This window comes from Marmota marmota, unplaced genomic scaffold (genome assembly GCF_001458135.2).
Source record: "Marmota marmota marmota unplaced genomic scaffold, marMar, whole genome shotgun sequence".
NCBI classification, from domain to species: domain Eukaryota; kingdom Metazoa; phylum Chordata; class Mammalia; order Rodentia; family Sciuridae; genus Marmota; species Marmota marmota.
This window is the reverse complement of record NW_026000261.1, coordinates 10,671,968-10,696,390: the sequence shown is the minus strand read 5'-3', so window position 1 is coordinate 10,696,390 and position 24,423 is coordinate 10,671,968. Positions and strand designations below refer to the sequence as shown.

The 24,423-nt window shown below is 35.4% G+C and overlaps 1 protein-coding gene and 1 pseudogene across 1 annotated transcript; one reads left to right on the top strand and one right to left on the bottom strand.

The window, feature by feature from the left end:
• Nucleotides 1–14,684: 14,684 nt before the first annotated feature.
• Rab9b (RAB9B, member RAS oncogene family) lies at nt 14,685–19,661 on the bottom strand. Its single transcript, XM_015497991.2, has 2 exons — nt 19,581–19,661; nt 14,685–18,087 (listed from the first exon to the last, which is right to left on the bottom strand). Exon 2 carries the CDS (start codon nt 18,043–18,045, stop codon nt 17,440–17,442), a length of 606 nt encoding a protein of 201 aa, XP_015353477.1. The 5' UTR covers nt 18,046–18,087; nt 19,581–19,661; the 3' UTR covers nt 14,685–17,439.
• Nucleotides 19,662–19,768: 107 nt separating this feature from the next.
• LOC107152461 lies at nt 19,769–20,125 on the top strand (annotated as a pseudogene).
• Nucleotides 20,126–24,423: the final 4,298 nt, after the last annotated feature.

The following is a 24,423-nucleotide window of genomic DNA, read 5'->3' as shown; positions in this document are numbered from 1 at the left end:
TGCAGTTAGATGTGAAAATAAACTCATTAAAGAGGCCATGTGTGACATATTACTTTTGAAAGTGGTTTTATTAGTTATATATATATACACATACATATATATAATATTGGGGTTTATTTTGACATAACCATATGTGCATTGAATATAATTTGTTCCACTCAGCCCCCAGTGCTTCCTCTTTCCTTCCCTCCTCCCCCCCACCAATCCCCTTCCTCTACTCCACTGATCTCCCATCTATTTTCATGGGATCCTCCCATTTTCCCTTTATTTTGATCTCGCTTCTGTATATGAGAGCAAACACTTGACCCTTGACTTTCTGAGTCTGGCTTATTTCACTTAGTATGATGTTCTTCAGTTTCATCCATTTACCAGCAAATGCCATAATTTTAGTCTTCTGTATGGGTGAGTATTATTCCATTCTGTACATATACCTCATTTTCTTGATCCATTCATCTGTTGACCGGCACCTGGGCTGGTTCCATAACTTGGCTATTGTGAATTGTTTGACGGTTTACTTTTTAACAACTTCATGAATATATGTGATTTACACACAAACAATTGACCCTAAGTGTACGAGTCAATGAAATTTAGTAGACTCACAGAATTGTGCAACCATCACCACAATCAATTTAAAAACTTTTGTATCACTATACCCATTAGCAGTCACTCTCCATTTTCTTGCTTCTACCCTTTCAGCCCCAGGCAACCATTAATCTACTTTCTGTGGATTTGTCTATTCTGAACAGTTCATATAAACAGCACCAGACACTAAGTGGGTTTTTTTTTTTTAATTTTTTAATATTTATTTTTTAAGTTTTCAGCAGACACAACATCTTTGTTTATATATGGTGCTGAGGATCGAACCTGGGCCGCACGCATGCCAGGCGAGCACACTACCGCTTGAGCCACATCCCCAGCCCTAAGTGGTTTTTTTAAAATATTTTTTATTCGTAGTTGGACACAATACCTTTATTTATTTATTTTTATGTGGTGCTGAGGATCAAACCCAGTGCCTCACAGGTGCTAGGCAAGTGCTCTACTGCTGAGCCACAACCCCAGTCCCTAAATGTTTTTTTGTGACTGGTTACTTTCCCTTCGCATAATATTTTTGAGGCCTATCCTTGTCATAGCATCTGCCAGTACTTTATTCCTTTTATTGCCAAGTAATACATATTCCATCTTTTGAATAATATACATTCTGTTGTATGGATATGCCACAATTTGTCTATTTTTCAGTTAATGTGTATTTGGGGTTTTCCCACTTGTTTGATATTATGAATATTGCTGCAATAAACATTACTGCATATGTTTTTGAGAGAAAATATTTTCAATTCTCTTGGATACATACCTAAGAGCAGAATCACTAAGACATATGGCAATTTTGTTTAACATTTTTTTTTTGTACTGGGGATTGAGCTCAAGGATGCTTAACCCCTGAGCCACATCCCCAGTCCTTTTTATTTTTTATCTTGATACAGCATCTCCCTAAGTTGTGTAGAGCTTCACTAAATCGCTGAGGCTGGCTTTGAACTTGAAATACTCCTGCCTCAGCCTCTGGAGTGGTTGGGCTTATAGGTATGTGCTACCACACCTAGTTATGTTTAACTTTTTGAGAAACTATCAGACTTCTCTCCACAATGACCGCAACATCATACATTTCTAACAGCAATGTATGAAAGTTCCAATTTCTCCACATCCTCATCAACATTTGATACTATCTGAATTTTTTATTATAGTCATCCCAGAGGGTATGAAGCAATATCTCATTATGGTTTCTATTTGCATTTCCCTAATTACTAATGATCTTGGGCATCTTTTCATGTGCTTATTGGCTATTTGCATATATTTACAGAGATGGCTATTATGTAATTTTAAAATTGGGTTGTCTATTACTGAGTTCCAGGAGTGCTTTATATACTTTATTTGCCAGTTCCTTATCAGAAATATGGTTTTCAAATATTTTCTCCCATTCTTTGAGTTGTTTTTTCACTTTCTCCTGGTGAAAATATCTTTAATTTTGATAAAGTTTAATTTATCTATTTTTTCTTAGTTGCTCTTGCTTTTGATAGCAGATCTAACAAACCATTGCCTAATTCAAGGTCACATAGGTATTCACTTATTTTTTCTTCTAAGAGTTTTATAGTTTTAATTCTAACATTTAGGTTCTGTTGTTGTTGTTGTTATTATTATTATTATTATTATTATTATTGGTCCTGGGGATTGAATCCAGGGGCACTCAACCATCACCACATCCCAAGCCCTTTTTTATATTTTATTTTGAGATAGAGTCTTGATAAGTTGCTGAGATTTTCTTTGAACTTGTGATCCACCTGCCTCAGCTTTCCCAGTCGCTGGGATTACAGGCACATGCCACTGCACCTGGCTAGTTTTATTATCCATTTTTAATCTAAGTTTTGTATATAATGTGAATAGGGATCTGATTTCATTCTTTTCCATATGAATAGTCAGTTAACCCAGAATCATTTGTTGAAAAGATTTCTTTCACTATTCAGTTATCTGTGCATCCTTGTTGAAAGTCAACTGTCAATACATGTAAGGTTTATTTATGGGCTTTCAAGTCTATTCCATTAATCTATATGTTCACTATTATGTAATTACCACAATATCTTCCTTACTGTAGCTTTGTAGCAAATTTTGAAATTAAGAAGTGAATTCTCAAACTTTGTTCTTTTTCAAGATTGTCTTAGCTATTCTGGATTCTTTCCATTTCCATATTGATTTCAACATCAGCTTATCAATCTTTACCAAAAAAGATAGCTGGAATTTTGCTAAGGATTGTGGTGATTCTATAGATCAATTTGGGGTAGTGTTGCCATCAGAATATTGAGACTTCCAATTCATGAGCACAGGATGTTTTTCCATTTACTCATTTACTTAGGTTTTCTTTAATTTCTTTCAATAGTTTTGTATTTTTCTGTATAGAAGTCTTAACTTTATTAAATTTATGTCTAAGTATTTTTTCTTTTTGATTTTTAATTTCCTTTTTAGATTGTTCATTTTCAGAATATAGAAATATGAGTGATTTTATGTGTTGATCTTATATTCTGCAACTTTGCTGGATTTATTTGCTATAATAGCTTAGAGTTTTGTGATTTCTTTGTTTTTGTTTGATTTTTTTTTTTTGCAGTCCTAGAGATCAAACCCAGAGATAGCACTGTACCTTGGAAGTACATCCCAATCACCAGCCTTGTGATTTTTAAAAATTTTTTTATAATTAATATCATTTGTGAATACAAATAATCCTACATTTTCCTTTCCAATTTGGATGCCTTTTTTTCTTGATCTTGCCTAATTAAATTGGTTAGAATTTTTATTACAATATCAAATAAAATTTTTATTACAATATCAAATAAAATTGGAGAGAGTGGACAGCTTGTCTTTTTGTTGATCATAGGAGGAAAGCTTTCAGTCTTTCACTCGTGGTAAGCATGTTTGCTGTAGACTTTTTTATATCTTTATTCACTTTTATGTGGTGCTGAGGATCAAACCCAGTGCCTCACACATGCGAGACAGATACTCTACCACTGAGCTATAGCCCCAACCCTAGACTTTTTTTAAAAAAAATAGTTTTTTAGTTGTATATGGACACAATATCTTTAAATATCATTATTTATTTTTATGTGGTGCTGAGGATCAAACCCAGTNTTTTTTAAATTTGTTTTTGTTGTTGTTTGTTTGATATCCCCATTGAACCCAGGGACGCTCAACCACTGAGCTATATCCTCAGCCCTTTTTATTTTTATTTTTTAAATATTTTTTAGTTTTCAATGGGCCTTTATTTTTATTTATTTATATGTGGTGCTGAGGATCGAACCCAGTACCTCACAGATGCTAGGCAAGTGATCTACCACTGAGCCACAACCCCAGCCCTTATTTTTATTTTTTATTTTGAGATAGGATCTCACTAAGTTGTTTACGTCCTCACTAAGTTATGAGGCTGGCTTTGACCTCAGGATCCTCCTGCCTCAGCTTCCTGATCCACTGAGATTACAGGCATATGCCACTAGGTAAATTTTAAAATTACGAATTCAGTCTCTTAAATTCTCTCTTTAGTTAGTTTTGGTTTGGGCACTTGTATAGGAATTTCATCTTAATTATCAAGTTTGATTACCTAGAATTGTTAATAGTTTCAAATTTATTTACCTAGAATTGTTCATAGTTTCCTCTATAATCTTTTTTAACAAACAATTTAAGATGATCTTTTGGGGCTGGGGCTGTGGCTCAGTGGTAGAGCACTTGCCTAGCATGTGTGAGGCTCTGGGTTCGATTATCAGCACCACATACAAACAAATAAATAAAGGTCCATTAATAACTAATAAAAATATTTTTTTTAAAAAGATGATCTTTCATTCCTACTTTTGTAAATTGAGTCATCTTTCTTTTCTTGGTAGGCGTAGCTAAAATTTTGTCAATTTTGTTGATCTTTTCAAAGAGCCAACTATTGAATTCATTGATTTTATCTATTGTTTTTCTATTCTCAGTTTCATTTACTTGCATTCTAATTTTTATTATTTTCTTCTTTCTCTTGGTTTTATTGATTTTCTGTTTTTCTATTCCCTATAGTTACAATTTTGCTATTTTTTTCTGCATGATATGCATTTTATCTTCTTTCTTCGTTTTTTACTTATTTTTCCTTTGGTACTAGGGATTGAACCCAAGGGTGCTCTACCACTGAGCCAAATCCCCCACCCTTTTAATTTTTTTTTTTTTTTATTTTGAGACAGGTCTCTTTAAGTTGCTTAGAAGAGTCTTGTGTTGTTGAAGCTGGCCTTGAATTTGTGATCCTTCTGTCTAAGCCTGCTGTTGCTGGAATTATAGGAATTCCTCTCTGCTTGGCCTTTTTCTATTTTCTTAAGATGAAAAGTTAGTTTGTGGATTTGAGATCATTCAATCCTAAAAATTTTATTTATTTATTTATTTAACGTGGTACTAGGGATTGAAGCCAGGGGTGCCCTACCACAGAGAGACATCCCCAGCCGTTTATTTATTTATTTATATTAATTTTTTTTGAGACAAGGTCTTGCTAAATTGCCCATGTTGGCCTTGAACATGCAATTCTCTTGCTTCACTTCCTGATAGCTGGAATTACAGGAATTATGTCACTGCTCCCAGTCTTATATTTTAACATAGGTGGTAACAACTATAAATTTCCCTCAGAGCACTTTTTTTCCTGAATCCATTACGTTTAGGCATGACATATTTTCTTCACTCATCTCAAAGTATTTTCTAATTTTCCTTTTGATTTCTCCTTATATCTATTGGTAATTTAGGTGGGTGTTATTTAGTTTCCACATATTGGCAAATTTTCCAAATTCCCTTCTGTTGTTGATTTCTAATTTTATTCTACTGTGGCCAGATAACACTCTTTGTATAACATATGTCCTTTTAAGTTTATTAAGGTTTGTGCTGAGGCCTAACATAAGATCTATCCTGGAGAATGTGCCTTGTGCACTGGAAAAGATTATGCATAGTTCTGTTTTTGGGGGGTGGAGTTTTTTTTTTTTTTTTTATAAACGCCTGTTAGTATATAGTTGGTATATAGTTCTCGTTGGTTCTTCAGTTTCCTTGTTGATCAAATTATTCTGCCTATTATTGAAAGCCAGGTATTGAGGTATTCAACTATTATTATTGAATTGTCTGTTTCTCACGTCAATTCTGTCAGTTTTTTTTGCATCATGTATTTTGGCCCTATATTGTTACATGCATATGTGGAATAGATTTTTGAAGGTCTCTAGGTTCCCTTCTATGCCAAAGTGGTAAGAGGATTTTGTGCTAGACCTCAGGATGAGATTTAACCAGTTCTCTTCATGATAGTCTTGAGTATCAAATGGGAAAACATTGACTATTTGATGATATATTATGTTGGTTTATTATAAGTTTCATGATTATAACCTAAAATGTTAATTAGTGGGTTAATGTTAATCAAAAAATTCTATTCTTGAGACCATTCCATTAAAATTCATAATCGATTACTTAGATAAAGATAAAAATATTGCATATTGTTCCTGTGGATAACAAAAGTTGAAAGTGATCGTAAATATAGGCTACCAGAATTAGGGTAAGAAAGCATTTTAAAAGATTTTAACTACAGGATAGCTCTAACAAGATGCAATTTGATTTAACCACTCTAAATGTATTCACACAGCATTAGCTGCCTTATATTGAATATGGTAATATTGCCTCCTATCCTTATCTGCTATAGATTATTTGTGATAGCACAAGATGGGGATTCAAGGATTAACACAGGAGAAATCCAACTAGGAGGTTTAAATGGTATTGAGCACTTTGCATACTAGTTTAGTGACTGTTATATGGTAAGCATTCAAAAACTGTTTAAGAAAGGTAAAAGTAAAGGGAAAGAAGAAGGAAAGGAAGGAGAAAGTGAAGGAAGATTGACAAAGTTGCAAAGGAAGCTAATGTAATTTGAGATTGAATTAACAGGGATTTATTATTTTCAGAAAATCCCACAGCAATGAAGTTCCTGGGGGAGGGAAAGTTAGAAAGTAGTGACAAATGACTGCCTGTGGCCCAAAACATGGCCTATTGTGTATGTTCCAGAACATAGATTCCTTCCATAGTGTGGGAAGAGCAATTAATGGTTGGATTTAACTCTCTGGTCCTTGAGCACACCTAAAAATATATTTTAAAATAGATATTAACAAGGTAGAGTTAGCATGACAGTGCTCAGAAACCAAAGAATTATCTAAGACTCTTCCTTCATGACATATATCTAGTCCTGTCATTTCTATCTTTCCTTCTCTTTGCAACTGAAAACTGAATGATTGAAAGAGCCTCCTGTCTGCTCTTTCAGCCTTCAAATAATGTCAAATCTGATCCATCCCACTAAAGTCCACAGTATCCTTTTAAAAAGGTAATTCTAGTCTCCAACCATATTTCTGTTTAAAACACTATAGTGAAAGCAAGCACTTGTAGTGATTCCTGTGTGGCCTTTCTTCTGCCCCTGACCTCTGCTGCTGTCATATCACCCCTCTATTCCTCCCATAATAAGATGCAGTGGTTCTCTGATTCTCCCACTGTCAAGGGACTCTTCTCTTAAAGAATAACATTCCCTGGGTTTCCTTCCCTGAATTATTCATCTTTGCTGCCTGGGCATGACAAAACTTCTCATTAAGAGCCCTGGGTGGGAGGGACCTACTGGGCCCAGCCCCCAGAGCTAAACCAGAGAGAAAGTCAAGGGCAGAAGACAGGCAGTGGCAGGATGGGAGCTACCCCCAAAGGGGCTNATATATATAGATATTATAATATATATATATATATAGATATTATAATATATATATATAGATATTATAATATATATATATAGATATTATAATATATATATATATATATATATATATATATATATATATAATGAGAAACTTCAAGAAAATAAACTTTCTTGAAGTTATGGGATTTTGTGGGAGAAATAAAGGTAAAGAGAGCAAGGAAAGAAAATGAACTCTCCATTAAAGGGAAACAAAGTATGGTGGTTAATTGTTACCATAAATACCATATCTATATTTATTTATTTACGGTACTGGGGATTGAACCCAGAAGCACTTTACCTCCTATCCCTTTCTCTTCTTATATGGGCACTAATCCCATCATGAAGGCTCCACCCTCATAACCTCATCTGACTCTAATTAATTCCTGAAGACCTTACCTCTAAATAGCATCATATGGGGGGATTAATGCTTCATTATACGAATTTTAGGGTATGCAAACATTTAGTTCATAGCAGCGAATACATGCCATACATGGAATGCCTATTTTCCATACTATAAAACAGAACTAATAATAATGACCCTTATTGTTTCTTTGATGATCCAGAGAGCAATTTGTGCTCTTAAAATATCTGGAGGTCACTGTTATAAACATTAATTCTGATTACAATATTGAAATACAGAAATGCCATTTAAGAAAGTTCTCTCCTAGACTGTCAGATAAACAAGCTTTTACTCCTAAGAACAAAACCAGATAAACCAGCTCTTATTCTTGTGACTAAAAGTAATTATAGATAAATAAATAAAAGGGCATGATGCTGTGAGATAATAATTCTCCAGCTCAATTTAGTATGTACAAAAAATTAGCATTAGGACAAAGTGCCATGACAATCTAAAGCATAACATCAGACATTAGAAGGATCAATCATTTGGTTTAAATGGAACTAATAACAAAAGCTAATATCTTAGTCTGCTATAACTAAAAGCCATAGACTGGGTGGCTTCAACAACAGAAATATATTTCTCATAGTTCTGGAGGCTGGGAAGGCCAAGATCAAGATGCTGGCAGATTTGGTGTCTGGTGAGAGTTCTCTTCCTGGTTTGCAGACAGCTGCCTTCTTAGTGTATCCTCATATAAGAGAGAGAAAGAATCTCCTATCCCTTTCTCGTCTTATATGGGCACTAATCCCATCATGAAGGCTCCACCCTCATAACCTCATCTGACTCTAATTAATTCCTGAAGACCTTACCTCTAAATAGCATCATAGGGGGGGATTAATGCTTCATTATACGAATTTTAGGGTATGCAAACATTTAGTTCATAGCAGCGAACAACTGTGACATAGTCATCAATTGATCAGTAATTTTCATGATTTATTGCCCATAGATGTTCTTCTTATTTTACATCTACATAAAAGAAACAGAGAATGTGGGACTAAGCAAGAGGATCTTGGAGATGATCTCCCTGTCAAGCATTTCTTTCCTTTTTCTAATTAGAAGGAAAACTTAGATTTTAGTTTGGTAATTTTTAGTCAAACTCTTAAAGACTTGGGAAGCTAAGAAGACCCATAAGCTCTGATCTTAGCAATTTTCAATAGCTTTTGTTTATTCAATAGGTCAAAAGCTATTGAGGAGGCACATATTGTCAGTAGTTCCTAGAATTAATTCCTGTGGGGCACTAATGTTATAATTGATTCCAAGGAAATTTCTTCCAGGCAAGAGCTGTTTGCTACTGTTTGTTTCTGTCCTTTACACTATCTGAAGGTTAAACTCTGCTTCGCTTAGAACCAAACTTTTCCTTTCTTTGCCTCTCTGGTTTCATTTCCATTCTATCCCTATCCCTCTGTGTTCTTCCAACTACATTGTTAACATACTGGCCCCAGACAGAGAGGTGTGCTGGAAACAGTCCTGAACTGAGAAGCAGGAGACAAGAGTTTAAAGGCTTGATTGGTCACTGGCTTGATGTGGAGACTTTGGGAATTTGCTTAACTTCCCTGTTCCTCATTTTTATTATCTATAAAAAGAGAGGATTGGATCATAGTTCCTTAACATTTGTTTCAACATTTGTTCTAAATGGCATACACATCATCATGCTTTCTGCGCCTCATATCTAAGCCGGACTCACCTTTCCCTTTTCAGAATTCCTCTAAGAAACCTATTTGTTTTACTTTTTTTCAATTTTATTTACATATTTAGGTACTGGGGATTTGACCCAGGGGCACATTAACACCAAGCCAAATTCCCAGCCCCCCTTTTTTGGGACAGGGTCTCACTAAGTTGCTGAGGGCCTCACTAATTGCTGAGGGGGCCTCCTCCTGCCTCAGCCTCCTGAATTGCTGGGTTGACAGGCATGTGCCACCATGTCAGGCATAAAACCTATTTGTTCTAAAGAGGATCTTTTGCATCTGTTATATGCTGTAATATTTTGACAACTATGTCACAAGAACCTGACATTCTTTTTATTAATTTTTAACCTCTGAGCACATTTAAATCCAATATAAATAATGCAGTAATATTCAAGAGAAGGAAAAATCCTACTCTGGCATCTATTCTCAATGTGACACAAACATACTAATGCTAGAAGGGGAGTAGCTGATTAACATCTTGAAGGATAGGAATGATTTATTTCCCATATACTCTTTGTCAGGGGAGTTTCGAGGCACTTATGCATTTAATTTCTGGTAATCTTCACACCAATAGGGTAAGGAAAACATTGTTTACTCCCTCACACAAGCTGAAGAAACTGAGGCTCGGCAAGTTCACACAACTAACCTAAGGTAAGAGCCGTTTAGTGATTTGAATTCAGGAAGATTTAAGTGTATTTGCTTAAAAAATTGTGAGTACAGTAAATACAACTAAACTGTATACTTTAAAATGGTTAATGGGCTAGGTGCATGCCTGTAATCATAGCAAATGGGAGGCTGAGTCTGGAGGATCACAATCTCAGACCAGCCTCAACAATTTAGCAAAGCCCTCAGCAATTTAACAAAACCCTGTGTCAAAATTAAAAACAATAAAAAAGAGGCTGGGGATGTATTTCAGTGGTAAAGTGCTTCTGGGTTCAATCCCCAGTACCGTAAATAAATAAATAAATAGTTAATGGTTGTATGTGAATCTTACTTCAATTAAAAAAAAGTAAAACAATTTAAAAATCAGGAAAAAAAATTACAGTATGGTAAACTGGAAAGTGCCTAATGCATAGCTTTTTGACTAGCCAGCCCTGTGACCTTGAACAAGTCACATAACTGCTTCAGACTTTGGTTTTCTTGTATATAAAACAAGAGAGGGATGGACTAAATGGGTGATTTCTAGGTGCCCCATCAGTGTAACAGTGTATAGCCTATTGTGGTTAGTCTATGGCAGAACACTGGTCTTTATTGTCCCCTTGTGGGTGAAAGCTGAACTGTTCCTCTCACTGTATTTGTATAAGACTTCAGAATAATCTGTTCTTATAACAAAAATAAACTCAATTCAAGCCAGCTCTGTGATACCATGCAGATAAGGTATCTGGATGAATGAATATTTTGCTTTTGATAAGTTATCTTATCATGTTGACATCGGCTTAAGCTCATAAACTTTCTAAAGAAAGTAGTACATGTGGTCTCAAATGTGATCAGGAACAAAGGACTAATCAAAGAGGCATTTCTCTCCCACCTTCCATTGTTTTCTATTTTATCAGAACACAATCCTTTTAATGATTTGCCAGTATATGTTTAAAATACCATAAACAAAATTAAAAGAAAGAGATATGGGAGGGGATTGCAGAAAAACAGTTATATGGATAAGATTGAAGGTAACACCAATATATAAAAAGCAGTTCCTAGAAATCAATAAGAAATAAAAATGAATGTTCCCCATCCCAAATGTGCTAAAAAGCAGAAGGGTTCATTTACTTTAAAAAACCCAAAATAGTCAATACACATATGAGAAAATATGACTCTCAAGGAATTAAATAAATGCAAATGAAAACACACATTTTCTCATCCCTCAATTTGGGCAAATGTGGTTTAAAAGGAAGATAATTTTTTATATATGTGGGTGTTTGGGAAAATAGGCCTGCTCTTATTCTACTAGTGTTGATATCATTTGGGACAACTTTCTAGATGACAATTTGGCAATACATACTAAAATCCATCAGAATATTCATATTCTTTGGTCCAGAAATTTCACTTATAGGAAACAGAGATATGAATTAGGATTAATATTAGGGACACTTACTGCTGCTTTATTTCATGAAAAGGAGACAACTGGAAAATAACCTGCCTAGCAGTACATGTTTGATTACTTATGTTTTGGCGAATCCTTTAATATATTGTTTTGCAAATATTAAATATAATTCCTAAAAGAAAAGATGACAGCAAAGAGTTTAGTGTGTACTAAATGAAAAATATTACAATCACTCTATAAGTATCTCATCAACTTCTTGATATAAAATATATATTGAAAATCCTCAGTAAAAATTAAAATCTCTTTATCTTGGAGTAATAAGATTAAGGATGACTTTTATTTTCTTTTTATTGCTTTTCTATTTCTTCTGTTCCCTCATTTTTCTGCCATGGATGTTTGTAATAAGAAAAAAAAATAAAGACAAAGTTTAAAAATGTTTACTGGTGACATTAAGATTCAAGGGCTACCAATACGTGTTCATCAATCAGCAGACTTTTGAGTGATATATTACAGAACACACCCCTGAATATATGCTTTTTCTGAAGCAGCCAGGAACAATGTAAGGGAAAAGAGAAGATATGAGCCTGTTTTTTGCTTGCTCACACATGAACCACAGGAAGGCATGATTTGCATTTTTACTCTAATCGATAGAGCTAATGTGGAATTAAGAGCTATTTCTTTCATTAAGGCAACATTTTCTAATTCCTTTTTATCAATTCCATGGAAGCAGCAGAGCTTGGCAGGTCTGGTTAAAATTCAAAAATGCTATAGTGAGACTCATTGCACATTTACCCATAGTTTACAGAGCTAGAAAGGAACCGACAGATTACCTAAAATACACATGTTCACACGCATAAAGCCCACTGTTTAAAAAGTCATTCATCTATGGCTGAATCATAATTCTCTGTGTTTCCTTGGAGAAGACAAAGAGATTTATGAAGACACACAGATCACTGCAGCAGTTCCTACATGACTAAAGGTGATAACTCTCATCTTGAGCTGTGAAAATGCTTTTTTCTCACTAGGAAAACACTAAGTAACCCTTTATTCTCTGAAAAAAAAAATCCAAGAAAACATTACATGAATATCACCACCACCACCACAAAGCAAAATAAAAGGCAGATAATTGATCATCTTTGTAAGCAAATCAATAAGAAGACTTTTAATAATCTTTATTTTATTTTGTAAATTTGCACAGATTCTGTCATTATCCCTTCCGTTAAAAAGACTAAATAATGTGGATTCTGTTAGTGTAGAAACTTGAGAAAATAAAAGAGATCAGCTTGGAAAAGGGGAATATTAGTGAATATACCAAAACTCACTCACATAATTAACATTTTGCTATGACATGAATGTTCCCCCCCACACAAATATATATGTTGAAATCATAACTCCTAAGGTGATGGTAGTATTAGGATGTGGATCTTTTGGGGATGTAATAAGGTGATGAGGGCATAGCCTCCATAAATGGGACTAGTGCTTTTATAAAAGAGGCCCCGGAGGGACCCCTTGTCTCCTCCACACAGTGAGAAGGTGGCATTTATGAGCCAGAAATCAGGCCCTTACCAGACAATGAATCTACCAGCATCTTGATGTTGGAGTCCCCAACCTTCAGAATCATGAGAAATAAAATTCTGTTCTTTATAAGCCATCTATTATGTGGCATTTTGTTATAGCAGTTTGTACTAAGGGTATCATAGTTTACCTTCCCTAAAATCAAGTGTGAGAAAAATCACTCCACTATAATTAATGATACATCTCCACGGTAAGGAAAGAAGTGAAATGTCTGAATGAAAGAAGTGAAATTGTCTGGATCACTGAGGTTAAAAAATGCCATAGGGATGACTCTGAATAAGTAAAATGAAAGTAGAGATGCCCACCTCAACTTCCTTCCCGAAATTATTCAAGCGAATTCCTCAATTTGATTATAGAATAGAAGAGAAACCATGTACTCTACACCCCCCAGTTTCTAGAAGCACCACAGGCAAACTATTCCCCCTCCTAAATCAGACTCCATTCTATTTCTTAAGATACCAAGAAGGGATTTCCTATTGGGTGATGAATCAGGCAGAAATACAACAATGACAGAAATCCACCTTTCTGCTTTGATAATATCAGTCACGAATGAGAAAATACTTTTTTCCATTGCAATGCTGGGGATCAGACCCAGGGCTTCATGCATTTCAAGGCAAATGTTTTACCATTGAGCTACATCATCAGCCTGAGTAAATCCTTTATAGGGTGCTATAAATTTATGACCTTCTATAGCCTGAAAGTTGCATTATTATAAGGTAATCTAAAGGATTTGAGGTACTGTATTTGAAGCATGGTGTGAAATTACATGGCAAAAATAATTTTTTTTCCTTCTGACATTAATTGTCCAAAGTTCCAATAGGCAATAGTAGATAAAGGGGAAAAGAGGGATAAATAAATGGCAGATAGAATCAATATGATGAAATTATATGCAATGGAGAGATTATTAAAAGGTCACCATCATGAATATCCAAGCCATGTGATGCTAGTGTATCTTTTTTTAAGTATTTTTTTAGGGGCTGTGACTGTGGCTCAGGGGTAGAGCACACGCTTGGCACACGTGAGGCACTAGGTTGGATCCACAGCACCACATAAAAATAAAAGTATTGTGTCCATCTACAACTAAAAAAATACATTTTAAAATACATTTATTTATTTATTTATTTATTATGTGGTGCTGAGGATTGAACCTGGTGCCTCACACGTGCTAGGCAAGCACTCTACCACTGAGTTACAACCCCAGGCCCAAATGCTGGTGTATCTTTAATGTCTGTTATGTGAGAGTCAAGAGATAAGAATATTTAACAAAATTAGCCTTTGTTTTCTGATTTGTTTCACCTATATTTTCATATTTTTCTAAGATCTGGACAATTCACCAGTCAAGAATATAAAAGGAATATTTATATTTTGTTTCTATTTATGATATTTTAACACTAATTTTAAATTGTACTAAAGAAATAGTTAAGATCTGATTTCTACTCCTAATACACTGCATGCATTAGGAAGTGGTATAAAATAAAACGAAGCTCCCCACCACAATCTTTTGAGTTTGCTTCCCAATCAATACAGCAGTATCTGCCTGATTACTAGGTAGAGCTGCTTGGAACTTATCACATGAAATATGATCTGGAGGACACATCAGGTATATCTGGGAAAAAAAGTGATTTGATGGACAAATACTATTTGCCACACCCACAAATCCCTCAAAATGAGGGAGGAAAGAAACATAAACATCATATATTGGTTATTTAAAATGCACTTTTATTCACTTTTATTCACACAGATGAATTTATACAACTGAAAGAAAATATCTGATACACAATTTTGAGATTTTTTAGCAGCACCTGCAACAAGAGATTGTAGAATACCTCAGATAATGTAGAGATGGCTGAGGCAGGCACAAATGAACCTGAAATTTGTCAATCCACTGAAGACATATGGAATCTGAGGCCCCCTGAAAGTTAGCCAATACATGACAATAAACTAAATAAATATTCTGCATGATGTTTTAATGGACCATTGAAAAACACTATACTTCTAATTAGAAATATATTATTCCAAAAATCTAGTGTTCATTAAAAACACCTATTGAAAATATTGCACTGAACATTCTAGGGTACACAGTCAAATTCTAAACCTATATGCACAGTTCCTGGTACACACAGACATCAGCCTTTGGTGTTTTAATCTTACCTAAACTATATGCCAGCACCCAAATGCCACTGTTTTTGTAACTTAACATTAAGTACTTTTGTTCAGATATTGTGTAGTAATTTGGCAGAAAAACATGGTATGGCTAAGAAGAAAGGGGCTTCAGTTGACCTGCTAATAAAATTAACAGTTTTTCTTGGATGAACAGGATACCTATGAATTAAATACCCATGTAACTTTTTACTCAAATGACCACATGCCACTCTACAAGACAAGTAATTTTGTGAATTGATGGAGGTCTTTACGAAGGCCTGAGATCTACAAATAGAAACTATTATAAGCAGAGTGCAAGTAGAAAGAGAAGGCCCCAGGTCTCATGCACTTAAAAATACTTAGCATTTAACAGTTCTGACATACAGATTTCACTCTAACATGATTGTAGCAAAAGGATCATAGGACTTGGAAAACCAGTGTGGCTCACTATAGGCATAGGCAGGATAGGAACCAATACTTAAGAGCTGTGGGGTCCCAGTTCTGGCTTTGACTTCTGGCATCAAAGTTAATTGGACAATGGGGTCAGGACTATATATGAATTGGAAATACTGAGTTTGACTGAGTTGAGAAACTGTCTCCTCTTGTCTATGTGGCCAAAAAGTCCCAGAGCTCTTAAAGCACATAAGGTCCCACATGTAAGGCTGATTCCATATGTGGCTACAATGGAGAGTTCTAGGCTGTATTACTGTGAAAGTTCCCTCTTTTGAGGGTCCTTTCTAACTGTCCCTTACTACACTGGGTCATGATTATTATCATAGATGTTTTAAGTACAGATTAAAACTATGCAGGATGAACAGATCAACCAACAAGAACCAGACTGCATGCTCATAATACAGTACACAATTGGCAGTCATGGTAATAAAAATTGTCAAACCATTTTCATTTTTAATATGCTATCTTTAGGCAGTTTGTATAAGAGCTTAAGGATTTTTCCTGCTATAGTGCAAAAGCAAAAAGCTATGTAGTTGCTGTTAAAAGCTGATCACAGAATGGTTTGAGAATTTTTAAAGTCCCTCTCTGCAGTCTTAGCTGTTATCTTCAGATAAATGTATCCACAACATGGCACTGACATGGTTTATAAATTCACAGAACTTAGAGCTGGAAAAGACCTTATGCTAAACATGTAGCCAATACAGAAATTCTTTTTATAGTATTTTAACAGATGATCATCCAGTGAGTATTTTCACTGGAAGGGAGTTCACTATTAAGGCAATCTATTCCACTGTTGGACAACTCTAGTTATAAGAAATTCATTCCAACACAACATTAAAATCTGTTCTTTTGTCACCTTCAATGTCCTAGATTGGCTGGCCAAACATACAGTACTACATATAAGAAATCAGTTCCTTCTACTCTACTAAATTTATTTGAGTCTTGACTCAAACCTGGTGAGAAAAGCCTGTTATCTCCCAAACTTTTCTGAAGCCTTCTCCTTAAGCCAGCATGGTGAACCAAAGGACCATTTAAATTATGAACAGGGAACACTGCACCCAAAGCCATATACTAAGCAGCACTGCTAAATTGAAAAGAGGTTGTCAGAGAAGCAACATCTCTATGTAGCAACAGTAGACTTACGAAGAAAAAGCAGATCAACCATTTATTTGCATGGGTGATTGGAATATTTAAGCATAATCCATTCACTAGTATCCTGTAACTTTAGATCACAGGATTGCAATTAATTTCCAGTATCATTAGAATCTCATATTGAGATGGTATTTTTTTTGAAAATCTCAGATGGGAGTAAACCATATATAAGGACTTAAACAAATCAGTGTACATCTTAAACTTTTATATTCCTAATTATCATAATCTCTTTATAATTCAAGCTTAGAAATTCTTGTTTGTATATTATTTTATCATAACATAGCTCAGAGTTTGTTTGTGTTTTTCCCTTTGGCAGAAATGTCAGAAACTATTTGGCAGGAGTCTGATGGTGACATTTGCTAGTTGATTAATGGAACGCCTTAAGGGATAGCTGTAGCTCTTTAACTCTTTCATGCGGCTGGGTTCTAGGTTTAAACTGTGAGTTTTAAAAATATTTAAGTCTCTCAGGACTAAAACTCTCTGAAGTGTTCTGAGACACACAGAAAGGGAAAATAGCAGAAATCACGCAAAATACACTTGGCTCAATAAAGCTTTTTTTTTTTTTTTAATCACTCTATAACTTCAATTTGAAAGGTTCTGATTTCCAATCAGAACCTTACCTCTTACCCTCTTATGTGTGTGTGCACACTTAGAGGGGCACAGTAATTCTTACACTACTGATTGACCAATTTTAGGACACACTTTTTTAACAGCATGAAGAACCTGCTTTGGAGCCACTGTTCAAGTCAATGGTGTGACCTAACATGCAATGCTCCAGCTGTTCCTCTACAGCCAGCACTTGCCTGACAGCTTCTTCAAAGGCCACTGTCACATTAGTATCATCTTTGGCACTTGTTTCTAAATAAGGGTAATCCCCATTCTCCATGCACCAGGCTTGTGCTTCCTCAGTAGTTACCTGCCTATCCTCTTTGTCTACCTTGTTACCCAGAACTACAAAGGGGAAGTGCTCAGGGTCCTTCACATCTGCATAGTAGATGAATTCTTTTTGCCAGTTACCAAGGTTTTCGAAGCTCTGCCGGTCATCCACACTGAAGGTCAAGAGGCAGCAGTCTGCTCCCCTGTAGAACGGTGTTCTAAGGCTCTTGAACCGTTCCTGCCCTGCAGTGTCCCAGATCTGGAGGGTTACAAAGCGTCCATCTACCTCCAGATCTCGATTTAAGAACTCTACCCCTATGGTGTGAAAAGCTTGGGAGTCAAACTTATTGGTTACATAACGGTTCATAAGCGAGCTTTTCCCCACTCCACCATCTCCCAAGAGAATGACCTTTAAGAGGAGGGATTTCCCACTCATTGTTGCAGCACCAGACAGGGAGGAATTTGTAACCAAGAGAACCTGAAAATATATGAAAAAGTGGTGGGGAAACAGTTAAACCTGAAACTGAAATCAACTTTATAGCACATTTCTCTGAAATATGAGGTCTTCTAATTTAGTTTCTGTTGATTTACACTCATTAATTGACATAGAATAGCAGAAGAAATAACACTTTTTGCATATGGGGGAAAGCAGGTCTTGTTTTTCTCAAATCTTTTGCCTGTGCCAGGAAAATGGCTGAATGCCATGAATAAACCAACTAGCAGATGGTCCTATAATTTGGTTCAGTTGTGACCCTATTCTAGGGGAGAGAGCCTAGAACAGAAATGCCACTCAAATGTGTGATCATAGTAGCTTCCAATTTGGAGAGTTCCAAACGAGAGACAAATTGTATGAAATTGATTTGAGGTTTGAAATTTGCTCCTCAGGGATGTAAAAATTCAATAAGTGTTGAGGAGGGAAAGCTGCATAAACTTTTTTTTTTTGGTACCAGGGATTTAACTCAGGGGTTCTTTGCCACTGAGCCACTTTCACAGCCCTTTTTATATTTTATTTTGGAGACAAGGTCTCGCTAAGTTGCTTAGGGCTTTGCTAAGTTGCTGAGGCTGGCTTTGAATTTGTGATCCTCCTGCCTCAAGCCTCCTGAGACACAGAGATAACAGGCCTATGTCACCAGGCCTAAATAAGCTGTATTTTTTTTATTTGTAAGTAGAGGTCTGGGCCAGAATTAGACTGGACCCCAGAATATGGAAGAGAGAAAAATGTCAAGTTTTTTTCAGGCATTTACCACATTGTACTTGCATTGCTACAGACACTTAAGTTGATGACAGCTAACTGATTATCAATATAACAGATTATTAAGGAAGTAAATATTGAATAGCTAACCAGTGTTTGGATGTATGTTCTAATTCCATAAAAGCAACATATGAAAACTCATGGTGAAAATCTAACTGCTAATAATTATACAGTACCTTTCTTGTTACCTCTTCAACATGTTGACTCATAGACTACCAGAGTATATCTTACAGTACAAAGATCAAATGTCTACTGAACAAGTACCTTTTGCCATATTCTGTTAGGTACTTTTTCACATTAGGTCCACTGTAGGAACTCAACAATGATTATGCTAATTGAGTGATATTTATGCAAGACACCCAAAGGGATGAAAACTAATTACTAATCAAAGGGGTACATACCAAAGAGCTTCTTGAAGCACAGATATTTAAAATATAATTTTAAAAAATTAGTAGTCTTAAAATTATTTTGAAATGTATGTGTACTAACTATAAATTTTCTAAATATTTCTTTTTAAAAATATTTTTAATTGTAGATGCACATAATACCTTTATTTTATATATTTATTTTTATGTGGTGCTGAGGATCTAACCTAGTGTCTCACACATGTTAGGCAAGAGCTCTGCCACTGAGCCCTAGCCCCAGCCTTAAATATTTCTTTTTAATGAATCAAATTTTAAAATATCAAAATCCAGAGTGTACCCCCATGACATACCTACCTAGTCAGGTTTTTGACGAAATTTTAATCTTTTTTTCTTTTTTCCAGTTGTTGCTTTATTTTTTTCTTTTTATGATTCTAAAAAACAGAATGAGAAACATTATTATTTTTAAAAAGCATGCATAATAAAATTAAGCTAAGTCTCTATATAAAAATACATTCAAGTTCTCTTTGGTTCTTGCTTCCAAGATGAACAAAAAAAAAAAAAAAAAAAAAAGAAGGAATAATGTTTGTGCCAAAAAAGGCCTGTGCACCCTATTCATTGTATGAACTGTACCCAGTGTGTACCTCAGGACAAGGCCATTAAAAAGTTCCTCATTCAAAACATCATTGTAGAAGCTGCAGCCATCAAGGACATTTCTGGAGAGTGTTTTTAATGCTTACATGCTTCCCAAGCTCTTTATTAAACTGCATTACTGTGTCAGTTGTACCATTCACAGCAAGGTGATTTCCTAATCTTGGGAAGCCTGGAAGGACGGAACACCCCCACCCAGATGATTTATACCTGCTGGCGCTGCCCCATAACTTCCACCAAAGCCCATGTAAGGTCCTGAAGGAGTGAAGAAAAGCTATTCTCAGGGAAAAATAAAAAAATAAAATGGAAATTATAATGAAAAAAGAAAATACATTCAAGCAATCTTGACTAACTTTCAGAGGATACTTTTCACGAATACACTTGAATTCAAACTGATTCAGATGTTAAAATGAACACGATTTTATCACAAAAATTTAACTTTTCCTAATTTGAGTGTACTTTATGTAATTTAAAAATGATGTCAGGGCTGGGGCTGGGGCTTAGCGGTAGTGCACTTGCCTGGCATGTGTGAGGCACTGGGTTCAGTTCTCAGCACCACATATAAATAAATGAAATAAAGGTCTATCAACAACTAAAAAAAAAAAAGAAAAAAAAATTTTAAATGATGTAATTTTTCTATTGAATTCTTCACTCAAATAAAAGCAAATCAAAGAGAGTAGCTGATAATCCTAATAGGTGATGTTCAGTAAAAAGAAAGCACAGAGGAATCTAAACATTTTGAAATATTAATTCAGAAATAAAACTCGTTCCCTTTATACCTACCAACCTTCTCAACTCCAAAAAGTCATTAGTACACTCACCAGTCTGCCTTGAGGTTGTGTCTCATTGATTTCTTATGATCAGAGCAGAAAATAAAATTATGTTTGTGGGCTTCCTGTTTACAATATATACTCTTGGCTAATTATTTTATTCGTTAATTTAAATCATCATCTTGAACACAGGTGTTAATATTTAGCTTGCCTTATTTAATTCAAACATACTTTCATTTAATATTATACTTAATTATGGTAAGAGTCTTATTGAAGCAACATCAAGAGTATTGGCACCAGTAGCACCAGCTGGGCATGGGGGCGCATGTCTGTAATCCCAGTGGCTCAGGAGGCTGAGGCAGGAGGATTGTGGGTTCAAATCCAGCCTCAGCAAAAGTAAGGCACTAAGCTACTCAGTGAGACCCTGTCTCTAAATAAAATATAAAATATGGCTGGGGATGTGGCTCAGTGGTTGAGTATCCCTGAGTTTAATCCCTGGTACAAAATTTTAAAAAAGTACTGGCCTCAAAAGAAAAACAGTTCCTAGAACTGTTTAATGTTCTTTCTTACTGAGGGATAAAGAAGCTTTACAAAAATCCTAGGTTTAGTAATTCCATGCTATTTAAAAAATAATCAGGAGTTCATGTAAATCAGTAATTATGAATTTAAACAATATCTCCTAAATTAATAGGCTTTGTCTTCCTTCTTGATCTGTATCTACTCTATAGAATTCTCAAGTCTCCTACAACTCCTGAATTTTTTTGTCCTATTTTTATCTGATTTTTAAAAATTTTTATCTGATTTTCAAAATGTTGTTGAATCTAGCTCCAGGAACAAACATTTCTTGTAATGGAGGTGGAACAAGTGTCAGCACACTTCTTTATTATCTCTTTATTATATTCTTCCTTTATTCCTTCTTTCCTTCCTTTGTTTCTTGATTTATTTATTTTTTTGTGGTGCTGGAGCTTGAACCCAGGTCTTCATGCCCATGCTAGGCAAGTGAGTTTCCCCTGAGCTACACCCCAGCTCACACTTATTTTTCATACTGGTCTATAGGATAATTTTACAATTCAGTACTCTTTAACTCTTTTAAAAAGTAACAGAAGGAAGTATCAACTTGGGCACAACACTGATTGCTATTATTAATGGTGCATGTCAAGTGAGTTTCCTGAAGTTCCTAGCAAACAGGTGTTCATATCATTAAATGACTCATTAACCTTACTTTCTCGGCTGTGGATAAACTCAATAGATGGTTCTTGGACTGAATGAATATGGAAACCAAATACTCAGCTCCAGGAATAATGATGAAGTATTAATAACTATCTGAGATAATGCTTCAGTTGTACATTTCTCCATTTGGTTATGTGCACGCATACCTTCTGGGTACATAGGCTTTGTGCCAGGGATAAAGGAGGAAAACCAATGTAATTCCGTTGTCAAAATCACTGGGCTGGCAGCCAATAGGATATCAGGGTCTTCCTCACTGTGACACTATTCATTTATTTTATGTACTTAGGCAGGTCATTTAATCTTCCTCTGTTTCAATATCTTCCTATTACAAAAACAGACCTGGTAATACCCTCCCTATTTAACTCACGGGATTTAGAGGAGAACAACTTAGGATGTTTGTAAATATTTGTAAGCATTTCTTGAAAGTGTTGGCTTGAGATTTCTGTTCCCTTGTCTCCTCCATCCCCTTTCATTCACTGGTTGGGATCTCTGTCTCAGTATTCACCCTTCTCAGAAAGGGCTTGCTAGTTAGAGGATAAAAATTTTTTTCTTTTCTTTCTTCCATAGCTAAGAAAAACTTATTTCCGAATAATCTTGGGCATCTGCCTATGGCACAGAATCTCAGCACTGCAAGGACCTAAAGGATCTTGGGTCGAATCCTGCTACTGACATTGAGGAGATATTTGAGTGTCTTATTGTGTGCTGTGTTCTTACCAAGATGATCCTCTACCCACCCCCTGATGTTTCCAATTCCCATTTGTTCACTAGAAGTAGAAATGAATGAAATTTAGGCTTGTCTCCGTCACTAAATCCTATTGACATTTCCTTAAAATGCCCTTTTCTACCATCTTGTTGTTGTTGTTTTAACACAAGATCTCACTATTCTCACCATGTTGCTCAGGCTGGCCTTGAACTCCTGGGCTCAAGCAATCTTCCTGCCTCAACCTCCCAAATATCTGGGAATACAGGTACAAGCCACAAGGCCCAGCTTCATCCTCAATTTGATCCATATCTCCTCATATCCAATTTATTTTGAGAGCTTCCTGGCTCTTCTCTGCCTGTCTCTGGTTTCACTTTACCCAATCTTTGTAAAGCTTCATCACTTGAACACCCATGATGAAATTTGAAATGCATAAGTATTTAAGGCAAGGACTTTCCCTCAAGTTTACAAATTAACATATAAACTTAAGATCTCAAGCAGGGTATATACTGTCTATGAAATTCTATGATCTATTTCAAAATAACTAGAAGAATATGAAAGTTCCTAAAACATACAAATTATTAATGTCTGAGGAGATGGAGGTGCTTACTACCCTGATTTGATCATTACATATTATGTATGCATATAAAATTATGATATTGTACCCCACAGATGTATCCAAATATTATGTCTCAATTAAAAAACTCATTCTATATAATTGACATTATACTGCTTGATTTTGTTAACAAAATTTTAATGTATGTATTTCCTACACAATCAATTTAAAATTCCTGAAGGAATTTTAAAGGAATATGAAAGACAGTGGAATGGTTCTAACATAATTTTCCTATGTACATATATGAATATGCCACAGTGAATCTTTACATCGTGTACAACCATAATATCAGGATCCTAATTAGAATAAGATGTACTTCATGCTTGTATAAATAGGTAAATTATACTCTACTGTCATGTATAACTGAAAAGTACAAAAAGAATTCCCAGATAATAAGACCTCTGTTGGTATATATCTTTTTCCCTGTGTTTGGTACTGGGGATTGAACCCAAGGGTACTCTACAACTGAGCTACATCCCCACCCCTTTTTATTCTTTATTTTGAGACAGGGTCTCATTAAGCTTTGCAGGCTGCCCTTGAACTTGCCATTCTCCTCCCTCAGCCTCCTGAGTAGCTGGGATTCTAGGCGTGTAATACCATGTTGGCTTGTATATTTCTCTGAAGCCCCTTTAGCATGCAACACCTTCATAGCGATAATCAATAAAGATTTGGTTATGAATTAACTGATCACGCAGGAGAATTAATGCCTCTGAATTAATGCCAAGATACAATAGATCTATAGTTCTATAAAATGTCCAAATATTATTTTATGAAAGGTCCCTAAAGAGTAGAAGTGATGAACTTCACTGGATCATTTTTCAGACAGGATTTAATAGGAATTCCATCTGGAAATGCTCTAGTTTCCTTCCCCTACCACATTTTAAAAATTAATAAATATTTCAAACACTATCTCCATTACTACTAAAATTATGAGCAGCTAGGCGTGGTGGCACACACCTATAATCCCAGCAGTTTGGGAGGCTGAGACAGGAGGATCATGAGTTCAAAGCCAGCCTCAGCAAAAGTGAGATGCTAAGCAACTCAGTGAGACCCTGTCTCTAAATAAAATACAGAATAGGGCTGGGGAAGTGGCTCAGTGGCCAAGTGCCCCTGAGTTCAGTCCCCAGTACCAAAAAAATATCATGAGCAAATTACTTCATGTTTTCAATGGATGCTATCATCCCTACTATTATTTGTCAATGTTTGAAAGTGAATATGATGTCCTTCATTACA

Excerpts from the sequence above, each read along its gene's own strand:
- Rab9b (XM_015497991.2), bottom strand. The coding sequence starts at position 18,045 with ATGAGTGGGAAATCCCTCCTCTTAAAGGTCATTCTCTTGGGAGATGGT.